We start from the raw sequence: 15,927 nt of genomic DNA, 5'->3' as shown, positions 1-15,927 counted from the left end.
TTTGTGCAATCTTAAAAGTTTAATAATTAAAATAAATATTCGACAAGAAAACATCCAGATTTTTGGATCAGGGAGACAAACATAAATAAGTTTTAGAAACGTTATATTTCACAAGATGCTGTTGTAACCAGGGAGGAGACCTGTCAGGAGAGATAAAAACTGATATTAAAACTATTGCATTTTTAGCTGGGTTTCGTGAGGGGTATAAAAAACCTTACTATTCTTAATTAAAAACTCATCACTAATTACTTCTTCATGGTCTTTTACATTATGAGCTCCTTTCGTTTGTATATGCGTAAATAACAAGGTAAATTCAAAACTAAGATTTGTTTAAATAATTACACCTTGGCTATATAAGCTATCACCTATAAAAGCCTCCACACTGTTTCTGAAAGGTAGTCCGATCAGGTCACTATGCAACTAAATTACTTTACACAATAGTCACTTAATAGAAAATTTTTTATCTTAAAATCTGCTTAGTTAATGAATATAATTGGTTTGCTTTAATTCCTTGTTAACCAGAACATATCAATTCCTCAACTACGTGAATATTAAATTAAGCTAAATTTCTTCTAAGTACTCAGTTTATGCAGACTACTTGCAAAAAATCGTGGGGAGACTTTCAGATGTAGGAAATAATGTATGAGCCCAGTTAACTTAGCCACCTAACAGAATGAAAAGACCATGTGTTACAGAAAGCAGAAGACTAGTGTTGGCAAGGAAATGGGGAAAATGCCTCTAACAGAAAGAGAAGCAATCTTAAACATGTGATAGATATAACTGCATGTAGGTTATTATGCAGTCATATGATCAATTACGCTTGAGGAATAAATTGCAAAGGAAATTATATTCTTAACTATGAGACACAATAAAAAACATCAGAATATTTTAAATGGAAATGAAAGCAAGTTTTTTTCAAATAAAATTTTATTAGCAAAAGTACACTGTATTTAATATATATATTTAGCAGTAAAGTTTATGAAAATATTAAAATGAATGCTATTCAAGAACTTACTCTATCACTTGAAACTCTTAAATAAACTACAAGTCACTTACTGCACATTGGCACACTTAACATAATTATTTTCAATACTTGAATTGTAACTCTATCATTGCGTTTTTCTACTTTCCATCTTAACTCTGGTTGCTTGTTAGCATCCTGAAAAGCAAAAAATATTATTAATCAATGAAAGGTATTGGCAGTACCAACTTGTTGCATACCATTTTATGTTAAGCAGAATTTAAATTTTTTCAAATTAATTTTCATTAAAAACCAATGCAATCTTTAAATAAAAGTAAAGAAATAACCTAACTAAAATTATCAAGTCTTATTAAACAATAGAATTTCTTAATTAACTTTTAATCAAATTAAATTTTTTTTAAGGGAAAATACAATTTTTTCTTAATAATTGCTGTTAATCTAAAATGCTCAAGTTGCATATGTTACTTATTTCTAATTAAATTTTTTTTTACATATAAGTAACATACATACCATTGAATTCTTATTGATAATGGTTTTATCCCCCCGTTAGAGAAGCATTATGCTTAAATGAAGAATGCACCTGCCGTTATTAGATTTGGAAAATTATCACCAGAGTTTGAACTTGAAAAGGCAAATGATATGGAAATTTTGGTTTTAATTCTTCAAATTATTGCCAAATCAATTGCTAATTGCATTTTATTTCTTCTAGTCTGTTAAAAAAAAAAAAAAAAAAGACACTGAAATGTAGAAGTTTTAGGTCCCAAGGAGCTTTCTTAAATCTAGCGAAATTACTGGGGATTATTATAATGCATTAGAACTCATACGCTAACTTATTGCATGTTTACTTATTGTATACAATAAGTTAGTGCAAGAGTACAGTAGTTAACTTATTGCAAGTTAGTAGTGGTTAAGCACCCCCATACAGTTAAAATTCTTTCAGAATATTACAAATGTACACAAATCTAAAAGATTTGAGGATAAGGCCTAATACGTATACGAAACTTTTAGTGTATTATTAAATCAGCTTAGTTCATATGGACCCTTTAATAGTGGTAGTAATTTTATAATCATGCTAGCAGAAATGTTCTTTATTAAGATACTACTATAATTCTTGCAATTTAAATTCAGAGGATTTGCCCAAACAATTACAAACAGAGGATTAACAATTACAATTACAGGAGAAACAATTACAGAGGATTACAAAGGTATATTTTACATGAAATATAACAGGTAGTAGTTTTTAGAAACAGATAAGAATATTGATGTTGTATTCACTTTTATCACTAATTTTTAACATTTATAATGCCTGGTAAAATCCTGTGGATAGTATCAGTAATATATAACCTTGCAAAACATATATGAATACTACTATATGAATTGTCATAAATTATTATAAAAGTGTTACTCAAATATAACATTTTGTTTCTTTTAAATTTCCAGAGCATGCCTCATCTTAACACTTTCGAGCCTAACAAGATTTTTTTAAAATTTGCTTGGGACGTGTGTGTCATGCGTCCCAAGAAAATTTCAAAAAAATCTTTTGGGACAGAAACGCTTCTCTGTCTAATGGAAGACTTTCCCACCAGTCCTGCCAATATTTTTGAAGGCATTTTCATTCACAGAACATAGATGGCACTACCGTCCATAATTCTGCCCTACTTATAGTTTATGCTACCAAAATTGTTCTGTTGTAAAAAAAACTCGTCGCGAAAGGGTTAAAACAAAAATTTGAAAACACCTTAAGAGACACAATAGCTAAGGTTTATGAAATTTAACCTACAAAAGAAAATTGTATTTAAACTAATATTTTTCTTAATTCAAAGTACTGTTTATAAATCAGGGCCACATACAGGTGGATTTTACTAGTGTTTATTTGTAACAAAAAGCGTAATTATATTAGCAATCTCGACAACCCCACAAAAAATAAAATAAAAATGGTAGTTCTTAATTAATGCGGTAAAGTAAGTAACTCTTTTGCAAAAAAATAATTCAATAGTGCATATTTCGTAAGTTCCATGAACATGTGTGCAAGTTTAATGACATTTAAACTGACTTATTCTTATCACGATTTAAAAACCAACCACACTATGATTCAGGATGAAACAGAAATTGAAGAGCATTCCACCTACAAAATCATTAAATTTTCATTTAATGGCCCTCTATAGCTGTCAGATGATCAAGTAGATTAAATTATCACAAGGCGCGAAACTTCTTCAAATTGCAGGATAACCATTGAGAAATTTTTCAAACAATTTTCTACCTACATGAACTATTTTGTATATTATTAATTTTTTTTATTTGCAAAAAAAAAAATCAAGAAAAGCATTCAAAAAATATAAATTTAATATAACACTAAATATATATCAATATTAAATGTAAATAGTAAGTGTCATGACAAATAAGTATTTGTGATAAAGAGTTGTAAACGAGTATCTTAATATTTTTTATTTTAATACTAAGGAAAATAGCTCCTTCAAAATTAATGCTTTTTAAATATTTGAACAGAAAATGGTGATACACTACAGTTTTTTTTTACAAAAATAAAATGTTGCTAAATTTTGTTTTACAAAAATGGGCATTAGGTTGCACATTCTGGATTAACACCTGTAATTACTTAAATATATTTATAGTTTTAAAATTACACCACTTTATTTTTTAAATTAAAATAACGTGACATCAAAATTAGAAACAAATATACTGACTGATATTAAATTATAGTAGTAAAAGTTAATTTTAGAAACCTTTTGATGAATTTCATTATGCAAGTCGCTACCATTCTTTATGAGCATTACAATCGGAAATAGTACTAAATCCTACTCTGAAACAAATTTAAAAAAAATTTAGTTTATTTGAATATATAATCGAAAAATTAAATAAACTTTTTGCTAACTCAATAGCTGCCAACATTTGTACCAGAAACGTTTTGAGTGGTAGTGAAATTATAAATATATTGGTAATTGTAAGGAGAAATAAGCAACAATAAATTACTTAACATTCAACATGCATGTTAAAAGCTAAGTAGCTTTAAGTTTTTTTTGTAAGTTTAAACCAATTTCAGTGTTCTCCCTAACCAAATTTAGAAGGCTGGCCAGAAATGCCTGCTCTTTGATCCATATAATTGCACCCATTTTGCAAAAATAAGCAGCCATCGCTTAATAACACTGCCTTGTTATTCATGTTTCATTTAAAAAAATTAATTAGCTGTTTAAATAATAATTACACACGGGCAAAATTATCTGTGTTTATAGGTTTAATTCTGATAACTATGAGACATAAAATAGCTTAAGAGGGTAGTTTAAAATTGTTGAGGATCAAATTCTGCACACGTTGATAAATTTATAACATTAATATCAATTATTAAGATGAAAATTTAATGTTTTTTTTTAAATTTATTGTTGTAAATTTTAATATAAAGGAGCATGAGATATTTAAGATTAAGTATTTCTTCAGTTAAAAAAAATATTTAACAGTGGAATGATTAAAAAGAATAAAATTGTTAAATGGGCTACATAAATACATATAATAAAGTTATGTCTTAGTTCTAAAAACAAAGAATAAACTATTTTTTTAATCATTTATTTTAACTTAAATGAGTTTCAAATATAACAATGTTCGAATTGATATATTGCAACATTAAGAAAAAAAACCTTAAAAATATTTTAAAGGAAATTTGAATATTTTTTTAAACCATATTTTTAAAAATATAATATAAAAATTTTAATTTTAAAATATAACAACAATGAATATATGCAAACTGTATATAATACAAATTTGTTCACTTAAGTAACAGAAAACAAATCTAAAACTAAAATTTAGAAAAGCACTTTATTTCCATTTATACTTGAATGTAGCAAGAATTATGTATCTTTAACAAGTACATTACAATAAAGATTGAGAAACTTTAATTCTTTTAATAATTACATGATTTAGCTAATTTTAAATACAGTACAAAACCCGTTATCCGGAAATCAGAAAACCAAAGAACCGGAACGAAATTCGATAAATTTTCCCACCATTTTTTTTAAAAATTTCTTTTTTCCTCATAAGATTTTAGGATTTTTCTTTCTTTTTTGAAAGATTTTTACCTTACCATCATTTTGGAAATAATCATTAGTGTATTACTTTATCGTTTTTTCTTCTTTTTAAGATTATTTCCAAATTTTTTATTTTAAGTTGGGTTTAACAATAAAAAAAAATGGCTTTTTGTAGCGACTCAGAAAACCGGAAAAATCAGTTATCCGGAATAGCGATGGTCCCGATCGTTCCGGATAATCGGTTCCCTACTGTAATAACAGATCATGGAATTAGTTATGGTCTATTTTATTGTTTTTAGTATGCTTGTATAATTTTTATTTCAAATTAGGCAGTGGTAAGAAAAATAAAGCAAAGGATTATTAGTCACGCCCTCTAATAAATTGGTCTTATCTGACCTTTAATTTAGTGTTAAAATATTTATTAAATAATATGTTAAAATAATATATTGTCTGCTATATACCATAAATTAAAGAAAACAGTAGGTTTTTGACGATTTTTACCACTGTCATGTCAAAAACCAGTTTTTGACAGCAAAAACCCCACCCTGATTTATAAGTAATGGTGAACTAAGTTCTTTTAATTCCAATTCATTGAAATATTAATATACTATCTTTGCTAGCTACCACTGAAAAAAATATTTTCAGAAACTACAGAAAACCTGCTGCAGAATTATTATCAAAACTGCATCAATTACCATATTGGTAAATTACCTACTGGCATTACCTGATCATATAATACCAGTAGTACACAATAATTAAGCATCATCTGTGAATGGCAATTTTCTACAGTTTTCCAAAAATTTTCTATCAAGCATTTCTCCTTTAACTTTGCTTTTTGCAAATAGCTTATTATATTTCAATTAATACATAGTATCAATATTCATAAAGCATTCATGTCAATAATGTGGTGATTTTTTACAGCTTCTCAAAATGAATAAGTGTTTTTCCTTCCTTATTTTTGCTTTTTAGCACATAAGTTTTTTATTTATATCAATTAACATATTGCCAACATTAATGAAGAATCATTGTCACAAATGGTAGTATCCCAGAGGCAGAATTTTTTCTGGCTTTCTGCAACAAACTTACCTAGCACTAATATTTTGCATTAGGATATTTTTAATTGTAACAATTACTTATTAAAAGTAACAGAAACGTTGTGTTTACAGAAGAAAGTATAGAATAAAAATATATAAAAAATTTTAATTAGTAAAAATAATATTTCTTTTAATTCTAATAAAATAGGCGACATTCTCGCATTTTGTAGGCGGAAAAATGCACTAATTATTTCCGCTTTCGAATTTCCTAAATCATTACACAAATTAATATTCGTAAATAAATTAAAATTCGTACATAAATTAAAAATCGCAAAATCCGTGCATTAACTCCCAAAATATAGATCACGTATCATGCGAATAGGACTCTTTAAAAAAAAAAAAAAAAGAGTTGTTCATAAAAGAAAAAATAGTAATAAAAGAAAGAACAGAATTTCTAGAGCAAACTGTCTTTTAAACCTTTGAATTTTTTATTTTATATTATTAATATTAAATTCTAGCTGAAGTCATTACCTTTTTTTTTTTTAAATCTCAAGAATAGAAAAATCATGATTATTTTCTCTCTGATGCGCAAGAAAGACATCTTTAAAAAAAAAAAACATTTTTTGAAAAATTATGCAGAAAAGGAAAACAAACATTTTTCCTTTCCCAAATGAAAAATCTTTCTGCAAAAATTATGAAACGTTCCGTGACAATGTCGCCGCAATTCTGTCACGGGGGGTAGTATGATGATTTCTTACCTATCTTTTAGACAAATGAGTAACTATACTTCATTACTTTAGCTTCCTAGTACATAACTTATTTCAATATGCATATATTACCTAAATTAAGCATAATTGGTGTCAATAATAAAACGAAGTAGTAGCACCACATTCCCATTAATTTTGCCTTTAAATACATAAATATTTTTTCTATTCAATTACCATTGATTTTAAATGAATAATTATTTAGAAATACATTGTAGAAGCATAAATAAAAAAAGAAGCATGTGATATCAGACCACTTTAAGAATATAAATTTGATGACGTAGAGACCATGTATAATCCCCCAATTTATCAGACATAGCGAATATAAAATAATTAAACATTTAAATACATGCAATAAATAATTTTTTGATTGATAATCTAGAAATTATCACTGGTGTTATCTTTAAAATATGTGAAAAATTCAATCGTCTATAATTAAATTTAAAACAATGGCTAACATTTAACCTATCAGAAAATTCCATTTTGTTTTTAACCCATCCCGCTTGAATGGTTCACCATAGAATGCTCTAATGTCGACAATGACCTTCCTTAGGAGTCTATAAAAGTCACACACAGACATTCATTTATATGTAGTGTAAATCCATACGTAAATCCACATCTCCAAGTGTAAACAAATATTGTTTTATTTAAAGAATTATAAAATAAAGTAGTACTAAAAAAAGCTTATTTTATCATGAAAAACAAAATCAGAATACCAAGTTAGTCGCCTTCAACAATCTTTTGTAAATTTGGTGCATTTTTGTATACTTTTAAATGAGAATTTGTAGATAACTACACTATTTTAACTTTTATATGTAGTGCAAAATATACAAATAGTAATCTATAGTTTAGAGAAAGATAAAATGCATTATTTTGAAAAAACTTTTGTTTTGTTTTTGTTTAAAAGGATAAAGTTTTGTAACTTGAATGCAAGAATGCACAATTGATTGCAAAACATATAAGTAGCAAAGCATAGTTTAGCGAATTGTAAAAAAAAAATATTATGAAATTTTGTTTTTAATTAAAAGAGAGATTGGATATATATATATATTTGCCTGGAATAAGCTTGCCTAAAACCTTTCAGTTAATTGAAACATTATGTACCTATAGGTACTATTTGTGTAAGATAATACATTGGTAAATGTAGTATCTCTGTATTTATCAGTAGTATAGAAGTGGTCCCTGTATATTTTTGCTGAAATTAAATTTTGTAACCTTTTTTCAATGTCAATGTTCATGAAGTACTAGCATTTTAGTTCTAGCTAAATTAAAAATTAACCGGGAATTGGTAAAATTATATACTGTTTAAAAGGCTTTAATTTAAAAAGGGCATTCATTTAAAGTTAAAATTGTAACTGATAATTATCACATATGAAGAGCTGAGTAGATAAACCAGGTAAGCAACATTTTCAGAGTGGCTATAATCAGGATACGAAGGAAAAAGGATGCATCCGAACTATTTTATTAGATGGTGGAGCTAATAATTCCTTGCTTTACTTCATTTACCATCACTTAATTTTAAATAAAAATCATGCAAGCATACTCAAAACTAATAGTGGATTAGTTATGTCATAATTCTATAACAGTGGCATAAATGTAATTAATTTTTTAAATATGCTTCAGAAAAATGCATAAAATATAATATTAAACACTAATACTTCTAATAAATTTGAAAATAAACATTAAAAAGAAAATTCATAACAAGATTAGTTTTTTAGGAAAAAATGTAAGACTTTCAAGGAGACCTAAGTTTTCTTTTTTCCTAAATTTTTAGGTGTTTTAAATAATTTTCCTTTTTCCTCCATGAAATTCTGAATTAACAATTTCATAGTTATACCTATTGAAAAACAATTATAGTTATACTTATTGAATTAACAATTTCATAGTTATCATTGAAGAGTATTAATCTATAAAGAAAAAATTAAAGTAACATTTTCTTCTTTCAGTAACCATTTTAGGTTTTAAAGTTTTACAATAAGTTTATTTTAATATAAAATATCCTATTGTCATAAAAAAATCAATATATTTTTTGCAAAAATAGTGGGATGATAATATGTAACTTACAACTACTTGATCTATTTTATTGACACTAATTGCAAGGAAGAATTTCACGCGATATCGCGTGGTCCATCGAAAACTTATAAACTAAGGTAACTTTCAGAACAAATAGTGCCATCCACGGAAATAAATGGGTTTACGTTCTAATTTTTTACTTCACTGCAATTATATCTATTTACTAACAGTAGTCTCAGCATTGACTAGTTAAAAAGTAAAAGTTCTGGGAGTAGTAACATTTTTATTGCTGCAGCATTTTTTTTATAACATTTATTTAGCATTAAAACGAATTATTGGAAAAATCTTACTATAAAGTGGTTATACATAATTCGGAAGATTTCAGACTAAAATGTGAAAAACAAAAGTTCTTTACATTTTATTTTGAAGAAGAAAAAAAAATTTCATAGTATATGTTGGAATTTCCACAGAACAATTTACAACACTATATAGATGCACAGTATTAAAAACTAACTAAGAATCATTAAAAATTGATCAGCAGTATTTTCTTAAGGAAAAGGAACATTCTTTCATTAACAGTATTAAAAGAGAGGAAATTTTATCACTGCTGATTTCCAAGAATATAAAAAAAATAAAATCGAAATATCGGGAGAAGCGTCTTCGGCTTCAAAAGGTACTCTAGACCTACTTTATAAGTATTAAAAAATATTGCATGTCCTTTAAGATTAATCTGAAAAAATTCAAAATACTTTTTTGCAAAAATTAAATTAACTGATATGGTCTGTGTATTTATCAGACGCTATGAAATGCTTTGCAAAGGAATGGGCAATTTTCCAAAATTTCAAAAATAATAATGTGAATAATAAAATATTAAATAAATATAATTTTTTTTTTTAAAGTTCCTTCACCGATTAATTTAAAGAAAGCAAAACCGAAAATAAAAAAATCTGTTTCTTCAGCAAGGTTATTTATAAAAACCTTTCATCCGATATGCAAGAGGTTTGCAGAAAGTAGGTCACTGGAGCACGTGAAACCGGGAAATTGCCGGGCAGGGCCATTCAGATGTAAACAAACATTGAATCGTTGGACGAACTTTTAAGTTGAAAAATCACCTAAGTAAGTCTCATAAAAGATAAATAAACAGAAAAATTTCCATTTTTAGGCATATTAACCGCTTTAAAGATCAAAGTATAAAGAGAAAGGTGAAGAAAAATAATAGAACCGACCAAACGGCGACTCCATTTTAAACACTGAAGACCTTCTTTACACGAAAAAAGCTTAAAAAAACTAGAAATATAGAAGAAGTATACAGAAATTGCTAAAAGGAAAACAAAAATTGAAAAAAATAAAAAAAGTATTTTAATGCAATTTTTCTTATAACTCACTTAACCTAGACAAAGAAGTGAGGGTGTAACCTAGAAAATCACCTCATCATCAAGCACGCTGGATCATACCAGCTACCTCATATCCTCTAGTTCGGTAAGTATTCATTAATTAATTCATAATCATCCATAATAAACAGTGGAAAGTTAACAAATGTTGTTTTATATTCCTTTCATCTTGTTAAGTTATAAGACTACCTCCCCTTTTCAAAATGTTGCCCAATGCGTGTTTTAAAACGCAGCAGCACCTGCACGAGTCCCGTGAAAACGAGCCCGGGGAAAAATCCCCGGGTGTAGATGCGACGTCACCGGCCAGACTTCGACCTCCCGAGATGATCTACTGCGCATTACTACAGCGCAGAACGTGCACTATAGTAAGTTTTCGGTAGGCCGATGTTAGTGTAGGATGCAGTTATAAAATATTTTTTAGGATTTTAAAGTTGAATTCCAGTTTCATTTGCAATGGATTACTCCGTGAAAGTTCCAGGAACACTGCAGAGGTGTTTTTAACCCGATAGCAAACGGAAGGATTAAATGTGCAATCATTTTTCTGCAGCCTCTCCGATCCCTCTATATCTGGATATGTTCCGTGTTGTGAGTGTAGTAAGGATCTTTTGTAGAAACCTTAACATCACTTTCGGAGCGAGAGCTTTTGCAATTCGTTTACCTACTTTTCTTTCGAAATGCGTATTTAAAAATTAAAGCCTTCTAATGTTTACTTGCATCGTGCTTTTTGCAATTATAATATGCATGGAGAAAATCCATCGCAAATAAAATGTATTACATGGAAATGAAAACTATTCACTCAGCTGTGACGAAGTTCGCAAAGAGGAAATTAACCGCAGAAAAGTTTTGCGCTAGCTCTTCGTGTAATATTTTAACTTTTATTCGCATTAATTATACTTGTTTATTAGAAGGAAATACAATTATTTGATTAATTAATTAAACTTTTTTCAAATAAATTTTAAAAATTAATTGAGAAAAAAAATAAATCGAAAATTTCTTAATATTTTATCTAGTTTTATTTTGGCTTCAATTTTAGATTTCAGAATTTTTTTTCCAATAAAAAATTCGAAATTTAGATTTTACTCATACTTTATTCAAAAATTTTATAACCTAATCTTTTAAAACTTCGATAAACTTTTCATAATCTCGACCGCAGTGCCTTTCAGTACTTATTACTGATGCGTTGCATTTATAAGAACATTGTCAAAAATGACGAACGAATAACAAGTGCAAACGAAAAACTTTTTTTAAGTATCGTCTGAAAAAAATGTAAATAAGTATTTCCCCATATTTTAATGAGGACTACAAAAAGAGCATAAAGATCAAAGCAGAATAGAACTGTCTGTCGCCGGGAAAAAAATAAAAACAAACGATTTATTTTTATGACCGGCTTTAAAAAATAAAAAAAATTACAGAAAGGTATCCAAAATATTCGCTCTTAACCACTCTGCAGGTTCCAGACGATGTTCCTGTGAGTGATTGGTCTCAGCTAAAATCCGTTTTCTCCGAACTCACACCCACACGTTTTATGTCACAGATGTCGCGATACACGTGAGGCAGTACATTACACCGCCGTGAAGTATTCTCTGGCGCGTAAAGGAAGTGTTTTCTTCGACTTTAGTACAGTGTAGCATGGCCGAAGGTCCTGCCAGTGCACATGATATAGGCGAAGGGAGTGAATTTATGGACCAGCCCTCGACCAGTAGCTCCGCTAGCAGAGATTCTTCTTCGAAGGTGAGTGCTCTCTTTCTCTTTAGCAGACGATTGCTGCAGTTGCCGGTTTAACGGGTCGCGGCAATTTAAACCACGTGTTCCGGGTACATATTTATCCGGCTATGATAAAAATTACTGTGGTCTCCCGATTAGGCTTATTGTTGATCTTCAGAGGGAGGGGGGGTGGGAGAAATCGTTTGATTCTTCTATTGTGATGTTAAATGAAGGATTGTAGGGAAAGTATTCATGCCTTTTGGTTACTTTTACAAATTATTTTTAGCATTATTATAAAAAAATTTTACATTTAATTTTGGTGTTGTGTTTTTAGACTGATGTAGTGTTTTTCTACATATTACATTTAATTAAAGAAATTGGTTATAAGTTTACCTGGAAATTTGAAAAAATTTAAAAACATGCGCATTAATATGATGCATATTGCCTGAGATAGATATTCTTGCTTTCATAATTGCAACCAAGCATGCATACTTAAGCATCAGTAGGTCTGAAATGGATTTAAATTTTTAAAAATATTTAACATTTAAAGGAACAGCAGAAATATTGAGTGGCTATTAAATTCGCTCTATAACAGATTAAAAATTACTTTAATTAAAAATAGCGATTGTGTTTAAGAAATGCTCCAACAAAGTTAATTAGTGAATTATAAATCTTTGAATTTTTAAACTCTTTAAATATATACATCTTAACAAAAAAAACAGTTATGTACTTTTAAAAGAATATCTCACATATAATAATAATTATTTTCGCGTTTACAATTTAGGTTTTAAAACCATTAAAGCCGGACTTTAAATAACACAGTAGTGGGCTTAGTTCGCATTTTATTAAAATTTAATTGGAAGTGTTTTTTTTTTTTTTTTTTTTTTTTGCTTTAACCTCTAAATAACAGACACAAGAATGATGAATAAGCATATATATATATATATATATATATATATATATATATATATATATATATATATATATATATATATCAATGTAATCAAAAACATTTTCAGTTAAATTTATAAGATGGAAATTAAATCAAAAAAGTATAAATGATACTACCTATTAATATATATGATATAGATATAAGCAATTTATATATTTATATATCAAAAATCACAGTACAGTGCTTTTTCAAAGCTAAAGATGTAAGGATAAAGATAAAAAAGGAAATATGAATTTGGTGTTAATATACTTGACGTCACTTTTTTGTGAAAGCTCTTTTGCAATGTTTTTAGTCTGGCATTAGTGGGTTAATACGTGTGGTACTGATTGATTTAAACAGGAAATTGAGTGGAAACAAATTAAAAATTGGCACAATATTAAAAAGCGGTAGTAAATGGAGGGCTCACCACCAATAAGATCTGTGGTAAGTTTGTTTTCTCTAGAAGAAAAGTGGTTGCAGAAATGGTTAATAATTAAGTTTTTTAAAAGGTTTATTTTATTAACTAATTGTTCTGTCTACCAAACTACTTCAGTATTATAAATTCCTCTATTTCGATTTGAAATGGAAGCACAGTATTCCTTTAAAGCTTAAGTGGTAGGTAGTTGATAGAAATATAGTCAGACTTCTATTTAACAAACTTCCATTTTGAGAATTTCTCTATTTTGCAAATTTTTTTTAGGAACCAAGAACATTTTGGAAATTTCTTCGTAAAATAACTTCCAAATAGCGAACTGAATTTTCTATTTAATGAAATTTTCTTTGAGATTCACTTTCCCTATTTCCCAAAATGTTTCTGAACATTTTAAACTTGTTAACCCATTTTATAGAAGAAATGACATTGAATTGATTTTCGAAGCACCCTTAACTTTTAGAGAAAGCAGTAAAACCCCTTTCTCTTTTTGTTTGCATTTCAAACGAAAAACTCAGACAAAATTAACGGATTTTAGCAGTAACAATTAAACCTAAGAGCGCATGTGGTAATGTATGTTTAAAATTACTTTGCAGTTATAATTTTATGCAGCAAATAAATCCAGTTATAATTTTTTACATAAATTTAGCTTTTTTTAGTTGAAAATGTTTGTAGCATGATAATGTAACACTGGATAATGTTTTTCTCTATTCTTGCTTTCCATGCAGATTTCTTTTATGACTAAGATTTATAAAATAAATAGTAGATACTAGGTTTCGAGATAAAGGTGTATCAATTTGCCATTTTAATTATGTCCAGTGTTTATAAATTTAAAACCTGTTTTGTGTTTTTTAAGTATGTCAAAAGGTGATTTTCTATTTAACGAATTTTCCTTATAACGAACTTATTATCGGGATTTAGTAACTTCGTTAAATGGAGGTCCGACTGTATTTATTTTGTGTACAACCACTTTCTTCATTAAGGTCTTCGTCGAATGAAGACTTTTTGTTGCTAGACATTAATATATTACGTAGTGTTTCTTGCTGATCCCGCCGAAAAACGTAAAGGTTGATATTATAACTACACAATTTTGTTTACCTCTAGTTAAACAGACACTCCAACTATTACGAATTCTTTGTAATTTCAGAAAATATTTTTCCCAGTATGACGAGGGTAATGTAGAAATAATTTAAAAAATTGGAATTGAAAGATTTGAAGTATTTTGCCAAGAAATAATATATATCACAGAGATATCCCTTAAAAAAAAAAAGTGCTTTTTCATAAACAAGGGCATCTTCAGTTTTGAAGGTCATTAATCTTGCTAAATATACTAATTATATCTAGCTAGATTAGTGTTTTTCAGAATAAAATTAAAAATACTCAAATAAATATTAGTAGTAATAGAATCTTATATTGATTTAACCTAAAAGTAATTTTCACTAGTTATAGTAATCTGAAGATTCTCCCTTCTGTTATTGCTATTTCTTTTTTTAAAATAAAAAGAGCATTTTTTTTTTTAAAAAGGGGGGACTACATTTTTACGAAAATGGCATGGAGGGAGCATCTTCCCCTGTGAAAGGGCAGACGTGGGCCACCCTTCTCAAAACGCTTGGGGAAAACATTAATATATATCATCAATGTTCTCCCTAAGCGTCTCCCTGCTTACGTTTTGATCCCTATAAATGCACCCTCTTTGTCCTTTTTGTAAAAAATAAGCTGCCACCCCTAAAAAACACTGCCTTTTTATTCATATTACATTCTGAAAAAAAAAAAATTAATTTACTGTTTAAATAATAATTAACACACTGCTCAAATTAACTATGTTTATAGGTTTAATTCTGATTATTATTATAAATATTTACGTTTTAGGATTATTCTCAATCGGTTCATCAAATGTTATTTATCAAATGGTAATTTTCTCATAATTTTCAGTTCAAATTGTAGGAAAAAGTTTTTTCAAGTTGCAAGTTGTTTATCAATTAATCACTTTTTTTTCTAGTTGACTTTTTTTGAAAAAGAAAATTATGCATAGAGATTTTCTCTTGGCATGCCCTTAATTATTTTTATAAACTGCAAATTTTTCTATTATTTTGAAGGTAAAATTATTTTTTAAAATATTCATATATAACAGTATAAGAGGGTAATTTACAAATTGTTGAAGATCAAATTCAGTTAATACGTAATATTACAAATTTTAATTAATTTTTACGGTGTTAATTGGGTGCTCTTTCAAAATTCAAAGTACACTTTTCTGCGAGGAAGTGCTTTGCCTTTTTTATTCTTTGGGAGAACTCTGTATAATATAATATAATATAATATAATATAATATAATATAATAGTTCGCAGCAGCTCAAATATTGGGAGTTTCTGAGTTAAATGACAGCATTTTAGCTACCGAAACATAGAGTGATACAGAATGTCGAACTATCTCTAAGCCTGGATGAATGAGGTTTTAAAATTGAACCCCTGATACTGGATGCTTACCTCCTTACTTGTTAGTATTAAGGCTCCTATAATATTGGAGCAAACAGGTTCGCAAGTTAACGTTATGTTAGTATTAGTTATGTTATTACAGACACGCCAAAATAATTTAAAAAACGGTAAATAACTACAAAGTAAATTTTGCAAATAGTTGACAATATTT

General features: G+C 28.0%; 1 protein-coding gene and 1 long non-coding RNA gene across 3 annotated transcripts in view; one reads left to right on the top strand and one right to left on the bottom strand.

The window, feature by feature from the left end:
• On the bottom strand, positions 1-10,495 carry LOC122271744 (uncharacterized). The gene is made up of 2 exons (XR_006226567.3): positions 10,213-10,495; positions 1-1,159 (listed from the first exon to the last, which is right to left on the bottom strand). It is a non-coding gene; the product is annotated as an uncharacterized LOC122271744 (long non-coding RNA).
• LOC107447237 (uncharacterized) overlaps positions 10,485-15,927 on the top strand; it is a 113,786-nt gene continuing 108,343 nt past the window's right edge. Inside the window, exon 1 of one of the 2 annotated variants that reach the window (XM_071184951.2) lies at positions 10,485-11,949. In XM_071184951.2, coding sequence (XP_071041052.1) covers positions 11,848-11,949 — 102 coding nt within the window. In that variant the 5' untranslated portion in view covers positions 10,485-11,847. The remainder of the gene's footprint in view (positions 11,950-15,927) is intronic. The other variant, XM_071184952.2, reaches the window with a different exon arrangement.

Source organism: Parasteatoda tepidariorum, chromosome 5, assembly GCF_982258835.1.
Source record: "Parasteatoda tepidariorum strain Cologne lab strain chromosome 5, Ptep-v5.0, whole genome shotgun sequence".
NCBI classification, from domain to species: Eukaryota; Metazoa; Arthropoda; class Arachnida; order Araneae; family Theridiidae; genus Parasteatoda; species Parasteatoda tepidariorum.
Note: the sequence above shows the minus strand (reverse complement) of the source record. Positions and strands in the feature narration are given on the sequence as shown.